Below are 21,448 nucleotides of genomic sequence, written 5' to 3'. Positions count from 1 at the left end.
CTTCCAGGGTTGATTACAGTTTCCACCCACACGTTTCACTACGGCATTTTGATTCTCCTTAGGAACACCTTCTAGCTTCTCTTACAGCTGTGAATTCTTCTCTGGATGATGATCATAAATACACCTTTCCATTTCCAAATACATAATATGAAAGGGTGCTTTGTTCCGTTGTAATTGTCTCGTGCTCCAAGACTTGCAGTTGGTGAGTTTAAAAATGTAATTTGTAGAGGTTCGCTTTATGACATTGTCTATGATAATTTGTATATAAATACACCTGGGAAAAGGTTTCTGTATGCATTGTTTTTCCTGATTTTATATATAATTTTCCATGATGCTTAATATCTTCTTGCATGTGCTTTTGTTTTTAGTAGGGTAAGCAAGGGTTTTATATCCATACCTTCAGGCAACCTGTGTTTTAACCTAAGCATCAACATTTTACATAGACAATGCATAATTGCTGACTCCGAGTTCGAAACTACCTAGCCTTCTATGTTCTCTATGACCTTCATGCCTTTTACAAGTCTTATTTTAATTTCATTTGCATTGGCTTCCTGTTATTCAATGAGTTCTGTTGTTTGCTTATTTCTTTAGTATTTAATCTACAAATTGCAATGTGAGCACATACTTTCAAGGATTAAAAATAACTAGGACTTTGACACTTTCCTGGGAGTCATAAGTTTAACTGTTGACTCTCCTTTAGGTTAATTATTCAATTGTATTTTCATTCAGTGTGTGTGTGTTTGTGTGTGTGTGTGTGTGTGTGTGTGTGTGTGTGTGTGTGTGTTTAAAACCCCACAGGTCACGGCTATTGTTTTATAGAGTCATTTATACCAACCATGCACTTATATTTTTGCTCTTGACTCTTGCCTGATCTCCTTCCCTACTGACTAATGAACAGCTTAATATTTTCTTTAGTTTCTGTCTGCTTTAGGATAAACTGTATGGTCTTGACAAAAATCTCTTGACTTATCTATGCTCTTAATGTGTAACAGAATCCTAAGTGACAGAGTGGTCAAGTAGTGCTAACGGCCTTACTCGGTCGGATTGCAGCCATGATGGGATTCTAGCTCCGCCTACTTTTGGTCACGTTTAGATCGGCTCTGACTTTGGAGGGGAACCCTCTGGCTTCGGCTGCCTCACGACTATCACTGCATTTTGATTTTTGCTTTATTCTCGGAGGTTATGCCATAGATGTCTTTGTATATGCCCTGACTTTATTTATTTTTATTCTTCAAGTCACGGGATTGAAGTTTCAGCGTTTAAAACATGAATCTTGGGTGAGGTGGTTAAGAACACGTACTGGAAATTTGGTTTACAACACCGACATCAACCATATCAGGTGGCACACAGTAGCCTGTAACTTCACCTCTAGAGAATTCAATGCTCTGTTTTGGTTTCCACAGACACTTTCTCACCCCACGATACAATTCACACAAATAAATTAAAATTTAAATATAAATACATGAATATTTAGTTCATAAATTTTGTTATATAACAAATTCTGTCAATTTTATACATGACCAAGTACCGAAATTCTAGCAAATTTTCTTTTCATTTATAAAGTCTTATTATTCTAAAGTTTCATTTTACAATAGTGTCTTTCAAACTGAACTTGGCATTGTTGTTCATATGGGGTCTCGAGCCCCTTCAAGCTTTTCCAGTCCTTTCTCTGATTCCTTCAAGAACTCAGTTTATGAGTCAAAATCTTCAAATAAATTCATCATCTATGCCAATGGTGCATGGAAAATCATTGCTTCAGAAAAAGCACAGCTTTTCTTATCATAGTTCTTTTTTGAGGCAATAAAACACACATTGTTATACTGTAAAAATGATCAAATAGTGATTTGGGTATGAGACAAAGAATAAATATTTTTATAATATAAAATAATAACTTTATGTAGGCCAGTTTGAAGTGAATGACTGCTATTCCTGACACAAATGAAATATTTGTATTTCTTTAAGCTAATGTTTATTACCTGACTAAGTTGTATCTATTTTATTTTCTAAAATACAAGTATTTCCAATATAACACTAGTTCTGAGCCATAAATTGAATAATATCAGAGAAAACCCATAGTTTAAATATGAAAACGGCTCTCAGTTTGTGGACTGATAATACATCCTCTTAAGAGGATGAGAGTTCTTAAATACCAACATATTTCCATTCTTGTTCTTCATAAGGGAAACTGACCTCTGATTATGTGCTTAAACTTTCTTTAGGAGTACCCCAAGTTCACGTCCCATCATGCTCTGGGGGAAACAAGGTATTGTTGATCATCATCTTGGTAAGCCATTGGTATACTTTCATTGGAATTTGAATTTTTTTTTCTGGCATACAATCTTCTATATTCTGACTATGGTCTTATAAGTCATTACTTGTATATGCTATGTATCTTATGTTCTTTATGAAATATTGTAGAGTCTATGTCCTCAGATTTATTACCTATGTGGTTTTCTGAAATTATTCTCCCTACACCATCTTCTGTTGGTGTCTTCTTGGTGTTCTTGGAATTCATCAGCAGAGATCCTGATGTATAACTCTCAATGTCTTTTGGGCACTTTTGACAACTCTATTGTTATTTGAAGCAAAACTATATTTATATTTATCCTAACAGGATACTAATAACATCTACAACATAATACTCTAACATTATCACAAATATCTGAACTGCAAACATTGTTATTTTCTCTTACAGTTTCTTCATATTCAACAGAGCAAAACAAAAGATGGTTACTGTTATCCAGAATTTAGACAATGTAACCACTACCCACTATATTAATTCCACAGAGGGGAGAATTTAAGTATGCATGGATAAATAAGTTGAAACCCTTGATCTTAAAATGTAGGCCAAGAGCAGGAGATACAGATAGGGCAGGAGATAGAGAAGATAACCTCATCTCAGACAGATAATAGAAACTTAGCCCTTGATCTCATGCAAGAACGAGGCAGGAGATGGTGAAGGAACACTGTCTCAACAGATAATAATAATTGTTTAGGTTGCTTTAATTACTTTAAATTGTTTTAGTTACTGAAATGCACGTGGTTATAAGTTTGGGTGGTTCCTCTGGGAAAGAGGTCAAAATAAAACATTCCTAAAGAGAAAGGCAGCTGCTACACTGAATTAATTTATTCCTTCGATGATTTCAGGTTACTGGACCAAAGGCATACTATTGTGGGAGAGAGGCTCTATATTTGTGTTGATAGAAGAGAAGGCAAGGCTTTGGATCTCTTCCAGAGTAATGTGGATCAGATATGACATGGGAAGACCCCCTAAAGATCCTGGATATAAACAAACAAACAAACAAACAACACAACCAACACATCCCACAAGAAAAAAAACCCAAAATTTGAGAAAATCAAACAGGACAGGTAACTTGATTTGTCAATTCCTCCACATGGGAATTCCTCCATAATTGGCTTAAACATAAAAATATCTCTAGCCAAAACTTCTGCTAAAATTAGATGATAAATCTTGTTGGCGAATTCTTAAGATTCGCCATGCCATCATTCGTATGGCATGAATGAGGATCTATTATAATTTGTTTTTGTGCAAATTAACTCATAAAAGGATGGTTGTCTTTCACCTGCTCAACCAAGGAGCAAAAGGTCATCCTTAACTGATCTGTGCACCTTACACAATCCATACAAATGTCTTAATAGTACTAAAATTTTGGTTGTAAGATTCATTTGGTAACATGATTCATTCATGGGGACCTTAAAATGACCTACTGTTCCAACCCCCTGTCTCCTGACACTGCTTCCAGACTCTTGCTTCCTCAACAGCTTCAAGAATAGCTACTGATTCCTGATGGACTCAGTTCATTCAGCCTTTTAGGTGGAACCAGTCAGAACTTCAGTCAAGCCTCGAGCCTTCTAAGCATACAAAGACTAGTTAATAGATGCTATAGCTAGCTTTCTTAACTCTAACCAATTTTTCTAATTTTTCTACCGCTCCCTAGCTCTTTAAAATTTTTTTCACCCCAATTCAGCAGGGATCTGTTGGGTTTGGGTGTTTGGTTATGGTTATTTTTTACAAATTATAGATAGATTGTTATTTTAAGGGATAATTTGGAAATGATCATAATTTTGATCAGGGAAAAATATATGAGGTAGATTTCTAAATTCATTCTTAAAGCACTGTATAGCCATAATCTTATATTGGTAAAAATCTTTATAATTGATGTGGAATTGAAATTACATGTTCTAACCTTGGTACAAAATTTATATATTAATACAGATTTAAGGTTTTCATTGGTATAAGCTTTTTATATTGACACAAAATTTGAAATTAATATTGTTACTCTGAGATAGACATTGTACCTACACAACCAATTTAAAAATGCAAGACTTAGACTCAGTTCTTCTAATAACTACTTAAGATGAGTAAGTGTGGAAGCTAAGGCCGGATAGTAAAGCCATGGTTATATTATACTTAGATTTAATTATAATAAAGTACTTTCAATATTATTAAAATAGAAATAGCTAAGAGCAGTCAAGGTTTAACAGTTCAGATACACTTTATATAGATAGTCTTCAAAAGCATCAGAAACCCACAGAATATGGCATTTAAAGTCATGTCATTTTTAATAGAAATTTTGACTAGGAGATATGTCTGCTCCTGACAGTACCTCCTTTGTGGTTCAAAGAAGATATTAAGCATCATAACCTCCATTTGGAGTTGTTACAGTTGTGACAAGGTATCATGGACAAGAGTTAGCCTAATTCATCTACAGACAAAAATACTGTCCAGGAAAGGACACAGGATATGGGATAGTGGACAGCTTAGCTCTGCCAAGACAGGGTAAGCTAGTCCCTCATATTTCCTGCTTCAATTAAGGTCTGTCAGATGGTTCTGGCCAGAAGGCTGAAGAGAGATAATTCGACATAGTCAGCTGTCTCTGCAATTTGTTTAAGTTTTGGGAGCTATGTTTCTGAGCTTCCTATATGTTATATTTAATTCATTCTTGGCTCTCTGATGGGGTTGGAGACTAGTTATAGTCTCATTATTAAACTTAAATTGTTTAGCATTGAGGAAGATGATTTAGATTTGAAATGATGCTTTTTCATATGGTAATGCAAATTAAAATCAAAATACAATTCTGGTATAAGATTGAAAACTCTAAGTTAGGATAGATGTTACAGCGATGTCCTTACATTGACAAAATTGATGGATGTTATTAGAGTATATCATAGCTTATAATTTATGTAACTGTGATGACTATGTTCATTTTATATCTGAGAGAAAAGGCCTTTTTTAATAGACAGAAAGGGAGAAATGTTGTGGATTCGGTTTAATGCATTATGTTATTTGGGTTTGCAAAACTGCACAAGAATCCCACATGTGAATAATAGTTTTTTCCTCTAAGGAAGAAAGTACTAAACACACAAACGATGATATAAACAAACCATATTCTATAATACTACCTATTAAGACAATCTTACTGTACTTGTTGCCTCCTCCTCAAAGGTGTACAAGCGACTTAATGTGCCTACTTCATGTTCATGAACCGGTACAGGAATAACTTTCCGTGGGCTCGTCCAACCTGAAAACCAAAAACCCATGTGTTTTAGGTAACAAACACAATGATGCCTCTTAAAATTACTCAGTTGATGTACATTAAGCTGTAACAAGGCTTCTGGGAATCGCAGGTTTTGTTCGATGCTCCCCAAATTGTGTTAAATACATTTTAAATTACAATTCAAAAATTGGGGGGGGGGCGTCATAGTTGGCCATAATTCTGCACCGAATTTTGTTCTCTGAACTAGTCGGTCTTTTTTTTTTTTTTTCTAATTCCCACATTAGCTGTGTACATCAAATGAAACAAGAAGTGTGTTTGCTGACCAAGCCTACAAACTTTAAAATTCTGTTAGAGCAAAGGCCTATCATCTAATCCTGTTACTTGGAACTGGAGGGTATATGCATCTAACCTAGAGCAGCGACCACTTTGAGCAGCAGATACTTAGCAACAGCAGAAGGCAGAAAGCATAGCTTATGCACACACCTGGAGTGTAAGCCAAGCAGAAAGCTGCTGGCTTCCCAGGACCATTTCTCCAGCCATACTACACGTTATTAAGCCACAACTAAACGATGGTGGTTAATTTACCCCACTTATAGGAAATGTGGGTCTTTAGGTAAGATGCTCAGCTTAAAAAAATCTTGGAAAAGAGTTTTCATGTTCCTTTATAAAGCTTATCTGAAATTGTGGAGCCATTTCTAACTCTTCTCTGGGGAATAGGCAAAGTGTATTGGAGGCAAACGATCTTAACACATGGTTACACAAACCCATGCCCCATCGTGTCACAGGTCTCTGCAGAAGCTATCATTTTGAAGCTCATACATGGATTGTTATATTCTTTATTTTTTTTTAAAAAAGACAAGTTGTCCTGAGAAAGCAAAACAAAGAGAAGAAGACATTTTATGATCTCATCTCAAGGAAGTGAGGTCTCTTGAGTGAGTAGCCAGGAGCTTTCCTTCAGAGTTCCAGCAGAGTGACTTCGCAAGAAACATGACCAACTCAGTGCCAGCACGGAGGTAAGGACTAGATGTTTTGCTCTCTTTTTCCCAGTCATAGACTCAGGAGGACAGCCTGACCCACCTAGGGCAAGCATGTGAATCTGCAGTGGAAACAGCAATTCCTATCCAAAGGCTGTGTCACAGCTTAAACAACATAAGGAAATTTGCAAACAACAGGTTCTGCTTTTGATGGTGGGGGTCTCAAGAGTTAAGAGAGATCTATACCAACCCCCCTCAAAGCAGTTTGTGTGACTTCTGAAATGGGAACTACTGGACCATCTAACTCACCCCTCTTCTTGACACTAGGCATCCCCCAACCCCAAGATACTGAGCTAAAACAGTTAGACTGAAGGCATTTTTGTATCAGATAACCTCTCCATATCACCAGCTTCCAGAAAATCTGAAATTTCAGATCAGCTTAATAATTTTCAGAAACTACTTGATCCTTTGGCTGCTTCAATTCTCTAAAATTACAGACTAGATCTCCTAAAAATTACCAAGGATGGGCCTTGTGCTCTACTCCGGGAACAGTGTTTCTTCTGCACCAACAAGTCCAAACTGGTTTGAGATGAGGCCCAAAGATGCTGGGATAGAATCAATGACTCATTTACTCCCGATACAACTGCAAGAAGACCTTTTGAATGCTGTGCAAGAGCTATGCTTGCAAGGAGCCTTTATCCCTTTCACCCCAGACTAGATACATGTCTTTACACTTAGTCCTCTATTTTTTTTTTTTTTACCATTCGCTTCCTTTTATGCTCTGTAGCCCCTGCTGCTTCAGGTAGCTTGGTGAAGCACTCCTGTTAGCAGAACTAGCCACTGCCACTCTGAATGGCCCACTGGGGCTGGGAAGAAACTTTTCTCCTAGCATTTTCTTTTCCTTCCCTAGTATGACAACCCCTGCTTCATACATTGCTATCCATACTTCACCACTGTTAGGGTGCTGACCTAGCTTTGCAAGATGAAGTGTTTTTCACTAGTGACAGTCTTAGTTTTCTCTCTTCTTCTCTGAATTTTCATCCATTAATTTATTTACTATACATCCGTTAGCAGTCTTTCTAGTCCCACCCTCAAAGTCCCTTCCCCCATTACCACCTCACCTTCTCCTGAGAGAAGGGGAAGCCCAACCATGAATACCAACCCATTCTGGAACTTCGAGTCCCAGCAGGACTAAACACCTCCTCTCCAACTGAGGCCTGACTAGGCAGTCCAGCTAGGTGAAGGGGATCCAAGGGCAGGCAAAGAGTGAGAGTCTCTGCTCCAATTGTTAAGGGCCCCACATGAAGACCAAGCAGCACATCTGCTACAAATGTGTAGGGGGCCTAGATTCAGCCCCTGTGTGCTCTTTTGTTGGTTGTTAAGTCTCTGTGACCCCTTATGGGCCCAGGTTAGTTGGCTCTGTAGGTCTTCTTATGGTTTCCTTGAGCTGTCCGGCTCCCTCAATCCTTCCTCCAAGTCTTCCACAAGACTCACTGAGCTTTGCCTAATGTTTGGCTGTGGGTCTCCACCTCTTTCCATCAGCTTCTGGATGAAGCTTCTCAAGACTCAGTTGTGATAGGCTCATGTCTGCAAGCATAGCAGAGTATCATTAAAGTGTCAGGGCTTAGTGGTCTCCCATGGGGTGGGTCTCAAGTTTAACCAGTTATTGGTTGACTATTTTCTCAATCTCTGCTCCATCTTTATTCCTGTACATCTTGTAGGCAAGACAAATTTTGGGTCAAAGGTTTTGTGGGTGGGTTTGTGTCCCCTTCCCTCTAATGTTCCACATGGCTACAGGAGTTGGCCACTTCAGTCTCCATATTCTCAGTTGTAAGGAGTCTCAACTAGGGTTACTACCATAGACTCCCTGGAGCCTCCAGCGTCCTAGGGCTATGGCTTGTCTCACAGATGATCCCCCCAACCAATTTCCATCCTCTCCCCCAGCCCTCTCTGGCCTCTTCTGTTCTGCTCTCCTCACATCTGTTCCCCATCTCAGTTCTAGTCCCCATATCTTCTCCTACCCATTTCCCTTCATCCATCTGCCTCTGATGTCTATTTTACTTTTCCCTTCTGAGTGAGATTCAGGCATCCTCCCTTGGGCCCTCCTTGATACTTAGCTTCTTTGGATCTGCTGATTGTAGCATGGTTATCCTGTGGCTAATATCCATTTTTAAGTGAGTATATACCATGCATGTCGTTTATGGTCTGGGTTACCTCACTCGGGATATTTTCTAGTTCCATCCATTTGGCTGCAAATTTCATGATACCTTTGGTTTTTAATAGCTGAGTATTATTCCACTGTGTAGACATTCCAGGTTTTCTTTATCTATTCTCCAGTTGAGGGACATCTAGGTTGTTTCCATTTTCTAGCTATTATGACTAAAGCTATTATGAACACAGTTAAGCAAGTTTCCTGGTAGTTTTGTGGAACATCTTTTGGGTATGTGCTCAGGAATGGTATAGCTAGCTGTTGAGGTAGAACATTTCCCAATTTTCTGAGAAACCACCAAATTGATTTCCAAAGTGGTTGTACAAGTTTGCACTCGTACCAGCAGTGGAGTGTTCCCCTTACTCCACAACCTTGCCAGGATATGTTGTCACTTGAGTTTCTTGATCTTAGCCAGTCTGGCAGGTGTAAGGTGGAATTTCAGAGTTGTTTTCAAGTGAATTTTCCTGATAACTGACATTGAACACTTCTTTAATGTTTAATCTGTGATATTAGAGATTTCTCTGTTGAGACTCCTCTGTTTATCGCTATATCTGATTTTTTTTATTTGGGTTATTGGGTTTGTTGGGGTATAATTCCTTGAGTTCTTTACCTATTTTGGATATTAGTTCTCTGTCAGATGTAGGGTTGGTGAAGATCTTTTTCCAATCTTTAGGCTGCCATTTTGTCAAATTGATGGTAGCCTTTGTCTTATACAAGATTTTTAGGCTCATTCGGTCCCATTACTTAATTTTTGATCACAGTGCCTGCATTGTTGGTATTCTGTTCAGGAAGTTATCTCCTATGTCAATGTGTTCAAGGCAGTTTCTACTTTCTCTTTTATTAGATTTAATGTATCTAGCTTAATGTCAAGGTCTTTAATCCACTTGGATTGGAGTTTTGTGCAGGGTGACAAATATGGATCTCCTCCTCCTCCTCCTCCTCCTCCTCCTCCTCCTCCTCCTCCTCCTCCTCCTCCTCCTCCTCTTCTTCTTCTTCTTCTTCTTCTTCTTCTTCTTCTTCTTCTTCTTCTTCTTCTTCTTCTTCTTCTTTTTCTCCTCCTCCTCCTCCTCCTTCTTCCTTCTCCTTCCTTCTTCTTCTCTTCTCCTTCTTTCTTCTTTCTTCTTTCTTCTTTCTTCTTTCTTCTTTCTTCTTCTTCTTCTTCTTCTTCTTCTTCTTCTTCTTCTTCTTCTTCTTCTTCTTCTTCTTCTTCTTCTTCTTCTTCTTCTTCTTCTTTTCTCCTCTCCTCCTCCTCCTCCTCCTCCTCCTCCTCCTCCTCCTCCTCCTCCTCCTCCTCCTCCTCCTCCTCCTCCTCCTCCTCCTTCTTCTTCTTCTTCTTCTTCTTCTTCTTCTTCTTCTTCTTCTTCATGCAGACATCCAGTTAGCCCAGCACCATTTGTTGAAGATGCTTACTTATTTTCCCATACAGTTTCTTTGTCAAAATTTAAGTGCCCATAGGTAGGTTTATTTATGGGTATTTGTTGCTATTCTATTGATCGACCTATCTATTTTTATGCCTATATGATGTAATTTTTATTTCTATTTCTCTGCAGTACAGCCTGAAGTCAGAAACGGTGACATGACAAGAGGTTCTTGTTTGTTTTAGCTATCCTTTTTTTTTCAATATAGAGTTGCGTATTGTTCTTTCAAGATCTGTAAAGAATTGTGTTGGAATTTTGATGGGAATTGCACTGAATCTGTAGATTGCTTTTGGTAAGTTGGTCATTTTTTTTTTACTATGTTAATACTACCTATCCATGAGCATGGAAGATCTTTCTCTCTTCTGATACCTTCTTCCATTTCTTTCTTCAGAGACTTGAAGTTCTTGTCATACAGGTCTTTCATTTGCTTGGTTAGAGTTACACCAAGGTATTTTATATTACCTGTGGCAATTATGAAGGGGGTACTATTTCCATAATTATTCTCAGCCTCATTATTATTTATATAAAGGAAGGCTGCTGATTTTTTTTTTAGTTTTGTATCCAGCCAGTGTGCTGGAGTTGGTTATCAGCTGTAGAAGTTCTCTGGTAGGGGTCACTTAATGTACACTATCATATCATCTGTGAATAGCGATACTTTGACTTTTTCCTGTCCAGTTTGTATCCCCTTGGTCTCCTTTAGTTATTTGATTGCTCTAGCAAGAATTTCAAATGCTATATTGAATTGATATGGAAAGAATGGCCAGCCTTGTCTTGTCCCTGATTTTAGTGGGATTGCTTTAAGTTTCTCTCCATTTAATTTGACGTTAGCTATTAGCTTTGATTTGATTAGCTATTTAATTGATGTTAGCATATTCCTTTTTCATATGTGTTTAGGTATGTACCTTGCATCTTGTATCCATGATCTTTCCAAGGTTTTAATATGAAGGGATTTTGAGTTTTGTCAAAGATTTCAGCATCAAATGAGATGACCATGTCTTTTTGCTTTCACTTTGTTTATGGTGAACTAAATTGATCAATTTTCTTATACTGAACCATCCCTACATCCCTGGGATGAAGCAAACTTGATCATGGCTAGCTGATGTCTTTGATGCATTCTTGAATTTGGTTTACAAGTATTTTTGTAGCAAAGTTCATGAGGGAAATTGGTTTGAAATTCACTTTCTTTGATAAGTCTTTGTGTGATTTAAGTATCAGGGTGTTTGTGGTCTCGTAGTTTGGCAATGTTTCTTCTGTTTTTGTTATTTTGTCTTTGTTTTTTCTGGGAGCTGAGGACTGAATCCAGGACTCTACCACTGAGCTAAATTCCCAACCCTGTTTCTTCTGTTTTTATTTTCTGGATGTTTGAGTAGTATTGGTGTTAGCTCGTCATTGAAAGTCTGAAGAATTTTGTGTTAAGTCCATCTGGCCCTGGTCTTTTTTTGGTTGGGAGACTTTTAATGACTGCTTCTATTTCATTAGGGTTATGAGACTATTTATGCTGTTTACCTGATTGATCTTTATTTAACTTTGGTAAATGGTATCTATCAAGACAATAAACAGTTCAGTTCTTTCAGATTTTCCAATTTTGTGGGGTACAAGCTTTTTTTTTTCAGATTTCTTGTGTCTGTTGTTAAGTCTCCCTTTTCATTTCTGATTTTGTTAATTTGCATACTGTCTCTCTGCCTTTTAGTTAAGTTTGACTAAGGGCTTGCCCATCTTGTGGGTTTTCTCAGGGAACAGGAAGCTGCTCACCTCTGATGGTTGTGCCCCATGTGAACTTGAATGGTTCTGGTTCCTCTCATCCCATGCAGGCCTCCTCAGGAAGGCAGGCAGGCAGAGCCATGGACTGGATGATGGACAACAGGGGAGAGCAGAAGATTCACCTCTGCTGGCTGTGCCATAGGTAGACCTGGCAGGTAGGGGATTGGTGGGGAGAGTTCTAAGCTGGATGTTCCTGGGGCCCCTGCAGGCCCCCTGAAGACCTTGGGCCAGATGATGGAGGGCAGGGGACAGCAAGCAGCTTAGCTCTGTTGCCTCAGGCACTCTTCCCTTCACTTTGATCCTTCTTTGCCTTCTACTCTCACCTCTTTTTTTAATCTCTGCATAAAACAGCTGGGCATACTTCTTACACAGAACCCACAAGCTCCTCAAGGTGGCCAAGTCCTACTTACTCATCCACGTGCTAAGGCTATCTAACCATTAATGTCTACAGCTCCTGGGTTGCCCCTGCACCCTTGTCACTATGAATCCACACTCCTCTCAAACTATGTCCTGATACAATGTCTGGCCCTTCTCACGTCATATACCCACAACAGGTCCCCGCCCCAAGACAGCTCTGATTTTTTTCCAACATCTTACCACCTCCTATTCTGTCTGAAATCCCACATAGCAAGCTATTGCTTTTCTCCAATTATCAACTCTACTGGTACCCTTCTCATTCTGATCTAATTCATCCTACCAAATGTGCACAGCCCTTCAAGACACCGTATTAATGCTCCCCACACCTCTGTGATCCTTATCTAATGACTCTCCTCATTTCACTGGCTTGCCTCTTCTACGTCTCCTATTTCTCTTCCTCCTCCACTTCTACCTTTCTGGGCAATATTTCAGTTTTCCTCTGTAACCAAATGAGCTGTTTTTAGTCCTATAACCTTTGTAGATGTTTCCCTAGGACTACATGAAGGCAATAGCATGATCTATCACAGCTGATCAAGTAAAAAAAAAACTCTTTCTACTATATAAAATTAACACAACCTATGCTTCCTTAGGTCCTAGGGACAGAGCCTAGTCAATGAGAAAACAATTTCACCCCCATTTCTTTTTTCATTTGTCCTGAGGGTTATGAATAAAGGGTTAATGACCTAAGAGCCTCAGGTGGACTGAAAAGCCCTGAGCAGAACAATTGACTTGCCTGTTAAACTTGTACAAAATTCTAATAAGGATAGTCACATACAAAACCTGCTATTTACCACTTCCAGACTGCAGGGGGACTTACTCTCAGATGGATTCCTCTTAACTCCAAAGCCCTCTAACTTTTTTTTTCCTCTAAAGCTCCAAGACCCACATACCAAGTGTACACAAACTTCCATTCTGCAGAGGGACTGTGGCCTCCCTGCCCCGCAGCTGTTCTGATTAAAGAAAAGTTCTTTTCTGGAGTTGCCTATCAGCTTCCTTTTAGTTCTATGGCACTTTCTTCAATCCCCATGTACCATTGTGTAAGCTCAAATAGAATTTCTGCAACCTTCCCATCTAATTTTGGTCTGTTTTTAGATATAATTGAAAGAAATTAAACTATTAATATATCAGCTAAGTTGTCCAACTCATGACATGGAAAAATCAAGATGTAAAACATTACTCATTTCCAAAACCCAACTAATCCCCCCCACACACCTCAACATTCCTCTATGACACATGGTATTAGGCATTTTATAATGAATTATCTAATTACTTTACTGGATCTTTGAGAGATTTGGGTAGGAATGGTCTCTGCAATGTGAATTTTTATGAAGACAAACTGTTTCTGGGATTTATGCACTTAGATAATTACAGCACGGCAGAGAATTAGTTCAATGTTTAACTGGCTTCTGTAAGAGGACTGTTGAATACTAGGAATCTGTGTATGTATGGTGTGTGTGTGTGTGTGTGTGTGTGTGTGTGTGTGTGTGTATTAGGCATGGAAGTAGCAAAAAATAATTCTAGATACTATCTCAACAACCCATCTAATGATAGATTAGAAATCTTATGACACTACCCATGTAATATATTTTACAAAAAAATATAGCCTTCAAAGTATTTGCTGTCCTGTAAGTAGAAGCTAATGACAATATCAAGATGACAGCAGAGTGTACTTCTGAGGTACTAGACAACAAGCAGAAAATTCATACATGCAAGTACTGAACCCACTATGTGATAAATGCAACAAGAATGGAGCCCAGAGTTCTGTGAGGTCGCAGAAAAGGGCTATCTAGTCCAACCAGATCGTCAGAAGTTAGGAACATCTTCCTGAAAACGACAACTGATCTAATCTTGTAAATTAAATAGGACATAAACTTTCAAAAAGGGGAAGTGATGAAAACCAGTTGCTACAGGCAGGGAAATAGTATGTACAGTACCCTGGTCTGTGAAAGTGTAATGCTGTTAAAACTGCAAAGTGCTGGTCACAGCTATTGTACAAAGTGTTAGGAAGGAATGGCAGAGATGGTGGGAAAACAGGAGACAGAATGGACAGCACTGAAAAGCCTTGGACTTAAACTGTAAATGGATGTCTTTGGAGTGTTTTGATTAGAGAGTTTTAAAACTTCCAGGAACAACTGTAATTTACTCAGGTGACCAACAGAAGCGAGCATGCTGTCGTGACTTTGGTAGTCTCCAGAGATAATCCTTCTGGGATCTCCTAGGGACAGAACAGCCTTCTTTGTCCTCTGATCATGGTTTTGCTCCATGAATTAATCCGTTGTACAAATCTTGGATTCTGAAGTTAAGATTTGGGAGCAATGCAGACAGAGACGTCAGCAAAGGAAAGATTGTGAGAGATGGTCTGTACAGTCCAGGTAATCAGTGGTCATCTCTGAATTCTATTCTGGTAACTTCCCACCCAGCTTGTCCTGGGTTGTAATAATCAATGTATTTCTTATCAGATAGAGGTCCTTCTTCTTCTTCTTCTTCTTCTTCTTCTTCTTCTTCTTCTTCTTCTTCTTCTTCTTCTTCTTCTTCTTCTTCTTCCTCTTCCTCTTCCTCTTCCTCTTCCTCTTCCTCTTCCTCTTCCTCTTCCTCTTCCTCTTCCTCTTCTTCTTCTTCTTCTTCTTCTTCTTCTTCTTCTTCTTCTTCTTCTTCTTCTTCTTCTTCTTCTTCTTCTTCTTCTTCTTCTCTTCTCCTCCTCCTCCTCCTCCTCCTCCTCCTCCTCCTCCTCTTCCTCTTCTTCTTCTTCTTCTTCTTCTTCTTCTTCTTCTTCTTCTTCTTCTTCTTCTTCTTCTTCTTCTTCTTCTTCTTCTTTCTTCTTCTTCTTCTTCTTCTTCTTCTTCTTCTTCTTCTTCTTCTTCTTCTTCTTCTTCTTCTTCTTCTTTTCTCCTCCTCCTCCTTCCTTCCTTCTCCTTCTCCTCCTCCTCTCCTCCTCCTCCTCTTTTCTTCTTCTTCTTCTTCTTCTTCTTCTTCTTCTTCTTCTTCTTCTTCTTCTTCCTCTTCCTCTTCCTCTTCCTCTTCCTCTTCCTCTTCCTCTTCCTCTTCCTCTTCCTCTTCTTCTTCTTCTTCTTCTTCTTCTTCTTCTTCTTCTTCTTCTTCTTCTTCTTCTTCTTCTTCTTCTTCTTCTTCTTCTTCTTCTTCTCCTCCCCCCTCCTTCTCCTCCTTCTCCTCTTTTTACAAATTTGAGCTGTTTTTTCCTTTTTATTGGCTATTTTATTTATTTACATTTTGAAGTTATCTCCCTAGCCCTCCACAAACCCCCTATCCCCTCCCCTGCCTCTATGAGGGTGCTCCCCCACCTGCCCACTCACTCCTGCCTTAGCACCCTAGAATTCCCTAGCCTGGATCATCGAGCCTCCACAGGACCAAGGGCTTCTCCTCCCATTGATGCCTGACAAGGCCATCCTCTGCTACGTATGCGGCTGGAACCATGGGTCTGTCCAGGTGTACTCTCTGGGTGGTGGTTAAGTCCCTGGGAGCTTTGGGGGCATAGAGTTGGTTGACACTGTGGTTCTTCCTATGAGGTTGCAAACCCCTTCACTGAGCTTTTTTTTTTCATCTTTCATCTTTTCCATCACTATTGTCATCAGACTTGAAAGGTGAAACCGAAGACTCTCGAAGTGTGAGCCAAGCCTATGACACGCAGCTTAAACGCTCAACATGCTTATGAACCACACATGACATTATTGCTCACACTGCTTTCACAATGGCAGTGACGATGCATTGGCTCTCCATTTCTCTCTGCCGTCTTAGGGACAGAGGGAGTAGGCAGCCATCTGCAAGCCAGGAAGAGGGCTTCACGAAGAGGCAAATTTCCAGACTGCTTGATTTCGGATTTCTCACCCTCTATAACTGTGAGAAATAATGGACTTGTTCTAACCAACCCCTCTTCCATATATAATACTTTTATAAATGCCCAAGGAAAGTAGTGGACAGGAAGATGGAAAGATAAACAGAGATGTTTAAATACTGATGTCAGCTGGAGTCCAACATGAGGAAAAGCAGTAGACAAACTTATTTTATCTATAATAAGGAAAACCAAGCCCTGTGGGCAATGAGAATCAAAGTGTCCAGTAAAGAGCCATTCAGGAACAAAGGAGGGAAAGATTCAGTATGGGGATGGGAACAGTTGTCAATGTAAGCTTTTGTAATGCTGCTTTAATATTAGTGAAAATCCATTGAAAATACTGAATGTGGCACTTTCTAGAGGTCCCCCTTAACCCCCACCACTGGCAGCTGCATATTTTCATTCATTCTCCCGGCTTTCCAGGCTTCTCTCCTGTTTCTCCCATTCCTGATCCTGACCCCCCTTTTCCCTTCTCCTCCCCTCTCTCACCTAGGTCCTTCCCTCTGTTTGCCTCCCACGATTATTTTGTTCCTCCTCATAAGTGGGATTGGGCCTTCCTTGTTTAACTTCTTAGGATACGTGGGGGTGTATCATGAGTATTCTGTACTTTTTGGTTAATACCCCCTTATCAGTAAGCACATACCATGCATGTTCTGGGTCTCACTCAGAAAATATCGTCAGAGGACACTTTCTAGTTCCATCTATCTGTCTGCAAAGGTCATGATGTCTTTCTTTTTAATTGCTGAATATTATTCCATTTTAAACGAACCATTTTTTTTCTGCACACATTCTTTGGTTGAGGTTGCTTCCAGTTTTTGGCTATTATGAATAAGGCTGCTATGAACATAGTGGAGCACATGTCTTTGTGGTATGGTGGAGCATCTTTTGGGTATAGGAGAGGTACAGTTGGGTCCTCAGGTAGAGTTATTTCCAATTTTCTGAGGAACCTCCAGATTGATTTCCAGAGTGGTTGTACCAATTTGCAATCCCACCAGCTATGGAGGAGTGCTCCTCTTTCTCCACATCCTCCCGAGAATCTGCTGTGACTTGAGTTTTTTTTTTTATCTTAGTCATTTTGATTGGTGTGAGGTGGAATCTCAGTGTGGGTGACTTTAGCTGAAATGCCCAAAAGCGGGGACATGGAACCTAAAGAGATCACCTCTAGTAGTTAGATAGGACCCCCAGTGGAGAGATGGGAACAAGAAGTCACCTTCAAAATCTTCCACCCAAAATTGTTCCTGTCTTAAAGAAATGTAAGGGAACATATAGCAGAGACCAAATGAATGAAATCAGTGAGTTTCCAAATTTGGGATCCATCCCAAGAGTGGGCCCTGATCCCTAACACTATTACTGATGCTATGTTGTGCTTGCAGACAGTGTGTGGCAATCCTCTGAGAGGCTCTATCAGCAGCTGAGACAGATGCAGATACCCAGAGCCAAGCATTAGACTGAGGTTTGGAGATCCCTGTGGAAGAGTTAGGGGAAGGATTGACTGACCTGAAGGGGATAGCAGTCCCATAGGAAGACCAACAGTGTTAACTAACTTGGGCCCTGGGAGCTCCCAGAGACTAAGGCACCAACCAAAGAGCATACATGGGCTGGTCAGAGGCCTCTGGCACATATGTAGCAGAGGGCTGCCTTGTCTGGTCTCAGTAAGAGAGGATGTACCTAATCTTGCAGAGACTTGATGCCCCTGGGAGGGGAGATGTCGGGGTGGTACCCTCTCAGAGGCAAAGGGAGGGGAAGAGGAGGGAGAACTCTGTAAGAGGGACTGAGAGAGGGAGCAACACTTGGGGTGTAAATAAATAACAACAAAATCAGAAAATACTGAATGTAGTAGAATAAATTCTAAGATTTTTTTCTTTGTCAGGATTTATGGGGATGTGAATTTAGTTTTTCTGAAATCTGATATACTTGCCATTTATGATTAATAAACATTTCTAGGGATCTCAAAGTCATTGAAACACTGGAAAATTATGTGGAACTCAATCTACAAATCTCAAGTATTACTCTTTGAAACTGTTAGAAGACAATGATTAATAATAATGGCTATTATGTATTGAATACTCTTCCAGGTTCCAGAAAGTTCCCTGGTCATTATATATTTTAAATCTCAGAATTTTGTAAGATACACAGTATTGTTTCCAATTCATGTATGAAGCAACTGAACATTTTGGGGTTTATGCTATCTGGCCTCATTGGTTCTGTTTTTCACATTAGTTATTTGTACATGAATCATATTCGTATAAGACAGTCCTTAGTAACATGCTAGGTATTACTTTCCTTAGTTCATAAGTAAGGATGCACAGGTAGACAGAATTTTAAGTAGCTCCAAGTCATAACTGATAAATACAGGAGTCAAACCATATTGTATTGATCTTGGAGCTTAAACTCAGAGGTTTAATTCTAACCAGGTAGTAAAATATACAGCCCAGATACGTCCTCAATTTGCTTCTAAGTTGTTATTGCCATATTTATAAAAAGAACATTTTGGTAATCTACTTCCTTTAATAAGTCCTTTCTTTAGCCTAAAGTCTCTTGGAATGATAGTATGAGAATTCAGGGTGAGAACCACTTTTAAAACTGACAATGTTGCTTCTAAAATTATATTTGACTAGACTTGTCTGCGTACATGGTAAGTAGTATTCATGACTATACGTGACTTTAGTTCTTTCCTTTTTAAAAATTTTATTTATTTAATTTTATGTGATTTGGCGTGAGTGTGTTGGGTCACCTGGAGCTAGAGTTATAGTCAGTTGTGATCTGGGATTTGAACCTGTATTCTCTGGAAGAGCAGTCAGTGCTCTTAACTGTGGAGACATTTCTCCAGCCAACTTTATTTCTTTTAATGATGTAATATTAGTAATAAACTATGAGTCCAAGTTCCTTTTTTGATTTCTAACAACTAACATAGTGTTTACTATTTGTTGCATTTGATTCTCAGTAGTATATTTCTCTAGATAGAATTTTCAAATACCCAACTCTTAAAAAATGCTGACTTTGTTAATACTATACAGGCATCGTATAACTCAGGAACTCCCTATGGTTGCTTTATGACAACCATAAATTGAGTGATATATGAAAAGCGTAACTCATCCTTTGCTTAAGCCTCTCCAGGTTTTCCCTTCCAGCATAGAAGAAGCTGGAGGGTGAGGCTGGAGTCATGCTGAAGTGTCCTTTTCACGGTGTGATGTCATTCTTTCCTTGTACTTTCTTCTTGGTCCCTAATAACTATAGTCCATCCATGGGCAGAATCGCAGATAGAATGTATCTGTACTATGCAGACACGCAGTGGCTTTGCCCTTTGTCACACGCTGTCTTCCTTTATCCTCTAAGGTTTTGGGTGAAAGCTGAAGATGAACTCTGGAAGCATCCTGCAGTTTCTGACACTGTTGCAAGCCAAAGCAACCCCAGCCAAAGGCCTGACCTTTTCCCATAGTCAAAGATGCTAATCTCTTACCACTCCCTCCCTGCCTAACATGCACACTTCCCTACACAGGAAGAAGTTGTGGTTTTCCTTTGGAGATATTTTTTTACTACATCTCTGTCCAGAGAATCATGGTACAGATGACGGTAGTACCAATAATTCGGCCACCGGAAGAGTAACATTTCTTACGAGGGGTTTGCTTCTCTTCAGTTCCTGTTCTTACCCAGTTTATGTTCATCTTTCCCATTTAATTTCAGTCCATGTAATAGGTTACATTTTAACCAGCAGATTGATTACAAGGGAGAAAAACAACCAGGGAAGCTTGTTATACAATTAAAACAAGACACATAAATCCTCTTTTGGTAAAGTAAGTTATCTGTATAATTAGAATGAATTATTTAATATATTTGCTGTTGATCAATTAAACTTAAATTTTAAAAATCATTTGATTTGCCAAACAAAATTTCGTTTTACAAGCAGATATGTACATTGTAGCACCTGTAACAAGACCTCCCTAAAATCTAATTTAAAATAATTTGTTCAGTTATAATTTATGCCAATTTAACTGCTAAAATTAAAAAAAATTAATTCATGCTCCTTTGCCTCACTTGAAGGACATATAAAGGCTATATTGATTTACTTACCTCCAAGTTTTGCCCTGATGAAAATGTCTGATACTTTCCTGGAATTCCATCTCCTGTCCTGTTTTAGTTCTTCTGTAAGTATCGTTTGCCTTTTTATTGTTGTATGAAATCCTTTGTCTGGCCTAGGAACTCGATTTTGAGGTTTCACATCATGGAAACTCACCAGGTTTGGTATGGCTCTGCCCACACCAGGCTTTAAATCAGCATCTCCACCAGGACTCATAAATCCCGAACAGGGGTCGCCCAAGGGCACATCGTCACGTAGTGGGGCTAATGGATATGCCTTGCCAAATGGTGGGGGATAGGGGTAGTGGACATGATAGTCTGGCAGGACTGAGGGAGGATAAGGATGGAATTTTAAAAACGTAGGGTTGAATTTCTTTTCAAATCTGCCACAGTTATGTCTGTCTTCAAATCCTTTCACAAAGGGCATGTTCATTTTCTGTAGAAGGTCATGGTAGTGTGGGTAATCTGGATGCTCAATAGCCTTTCCTTCTGAGAAGATGAACCTTTTAGGGATACTGATCTTTCCAGGAATGTGCTTAACCTCCATATCCATGGACTGTCTCATTATTTTTGAGGATTATGAATTAAAGTCCTTTGATAATTCTTTACCCTTTAACTATTAAAAACCCATATTTCCAGTAATGGAAGATTAGGATTAATCTACCATAAAATTATTAATTCAACTTTCTAAATGTTAGTCATTTAAAAACTCTTAAGGTAATTTTTTTTTCTGCTGAAAGGGAGGTAGGCCGGTATAGCAATAGTGTACCATCATCATCATCATCATAAAAAACTCACAGAAAGAGCCCTTGTTGCTTGGCAACAGGTAGAACTGTAACCCATGGAACTACTTATTATGTACATCATAATGTAATTCTTTAGGAAAACCACAGGAAAAAGTGCTATAATACTTCCATTATGCTGTTTTCTCCAATCCTCAGGAAACCAACACACACACACACACACACACACACACACACACACACACACACGAAATACACACAAATGAGAAATAAGTACTTTCCTTGTTGGAATAAATTATAAACAATGGTATATGTTTAATTTAAACACACTAACAGTGAAGATATATTATACTGATTTTTAAGGAAAATAACTCATAAATCATAACCAAAATAAAAGTCCATCCTTATATGCGTTAAATTATCTGCAGTTTCCTTAAGGGTTACCACAATGTCCAGAATGAAAACAATGAAGTATTTATGTTA

The 21,448-nt window shown here is 39.1% G+C and overlaps 1 protein-coding gene and 1 long non-coding RNA gene across 7 annotated transcripts in view; one reads left to right on the top strand and one right to left on the bottom strand.

The window, feature by feature from the left end:
- The window catches only part of Spmip7 (sperm microtubule inner protein 7), a 55,208-nt gene that overhangs the window by 32,381 nt on the left and 1,379 nt on the right, over window positions 1-21,448 (bottom strand). For 2 of the 3 annotated variants that reach the window (NM_001401548.1, NM_001401549.1), the window contains exons 1-2: window positions 20,217-21,003; window positions 5,443-5,543 (exon numbers count right to left, since the gene is read on the bottom strand). In NM_001401548.1, the coding sequence (NP_001388477.1) occupies window positions 5,443-5,543; window positions 20,217-20,787 (672 nt within the window). In that variant the 5' untranslated portion in view covers window positions 20,788-21,003. Of the gene's footprint in view, window positions 1-5,442; window positions 5,544-20,216; window positions 21,004-21,448 lie in introns of those variants that run through there. The other variant, NM_001401550.1, reaches the window with a different exon arrangement.
- On the top strand, window positions 65-20,292 carry LOC120096664 (uncharacterized). Of its 4 annotated transcripts, none has more exons than XR_010057585.1 (6): window positions 65-202; window positions 2,220-2,284; window positions 6,375-6,532; window positions 10,253-10,412; window positions 11,932-12,036; window positions 20,187-20,292. It is a non-coding gene; the product is annotated as an uncharacterized LOC120096664 (long non-coding RNA). The 4 variants fall into 4 exon arrangements; XR_010057584.1 differs by lacking the exon at window positions 20,187-20,292 and adding an exon at window positions 13,172-13,275 and having other exon boundaries at window positions 10,329-10,412; XR_005493417.2 differs by lacking the exon at window positions 20,187-20,292 and adding an exon at window positions 13,172-13,275.

Source organism: Rattus norvegicus, chromosome 14, assembly GCF_036323735.1.
Source record: "Rattus norvegicus strain BN/NHsdMcwi chromosome 14, GRCr8, whole genome shotgun sequence".
Classification (NCBI taxonomy): domain Eukaryota; kingdom Metazoa; phylum Chordata; class Mammalia; order Rodentia; family Muridae; genus Rattus; species Rattus norvegicus.
The sequence above is the reverse complement of the archived record's forward strand: the minus strand, read 5'-3'. Positions and strand labels throughout refer to the sequence as shown.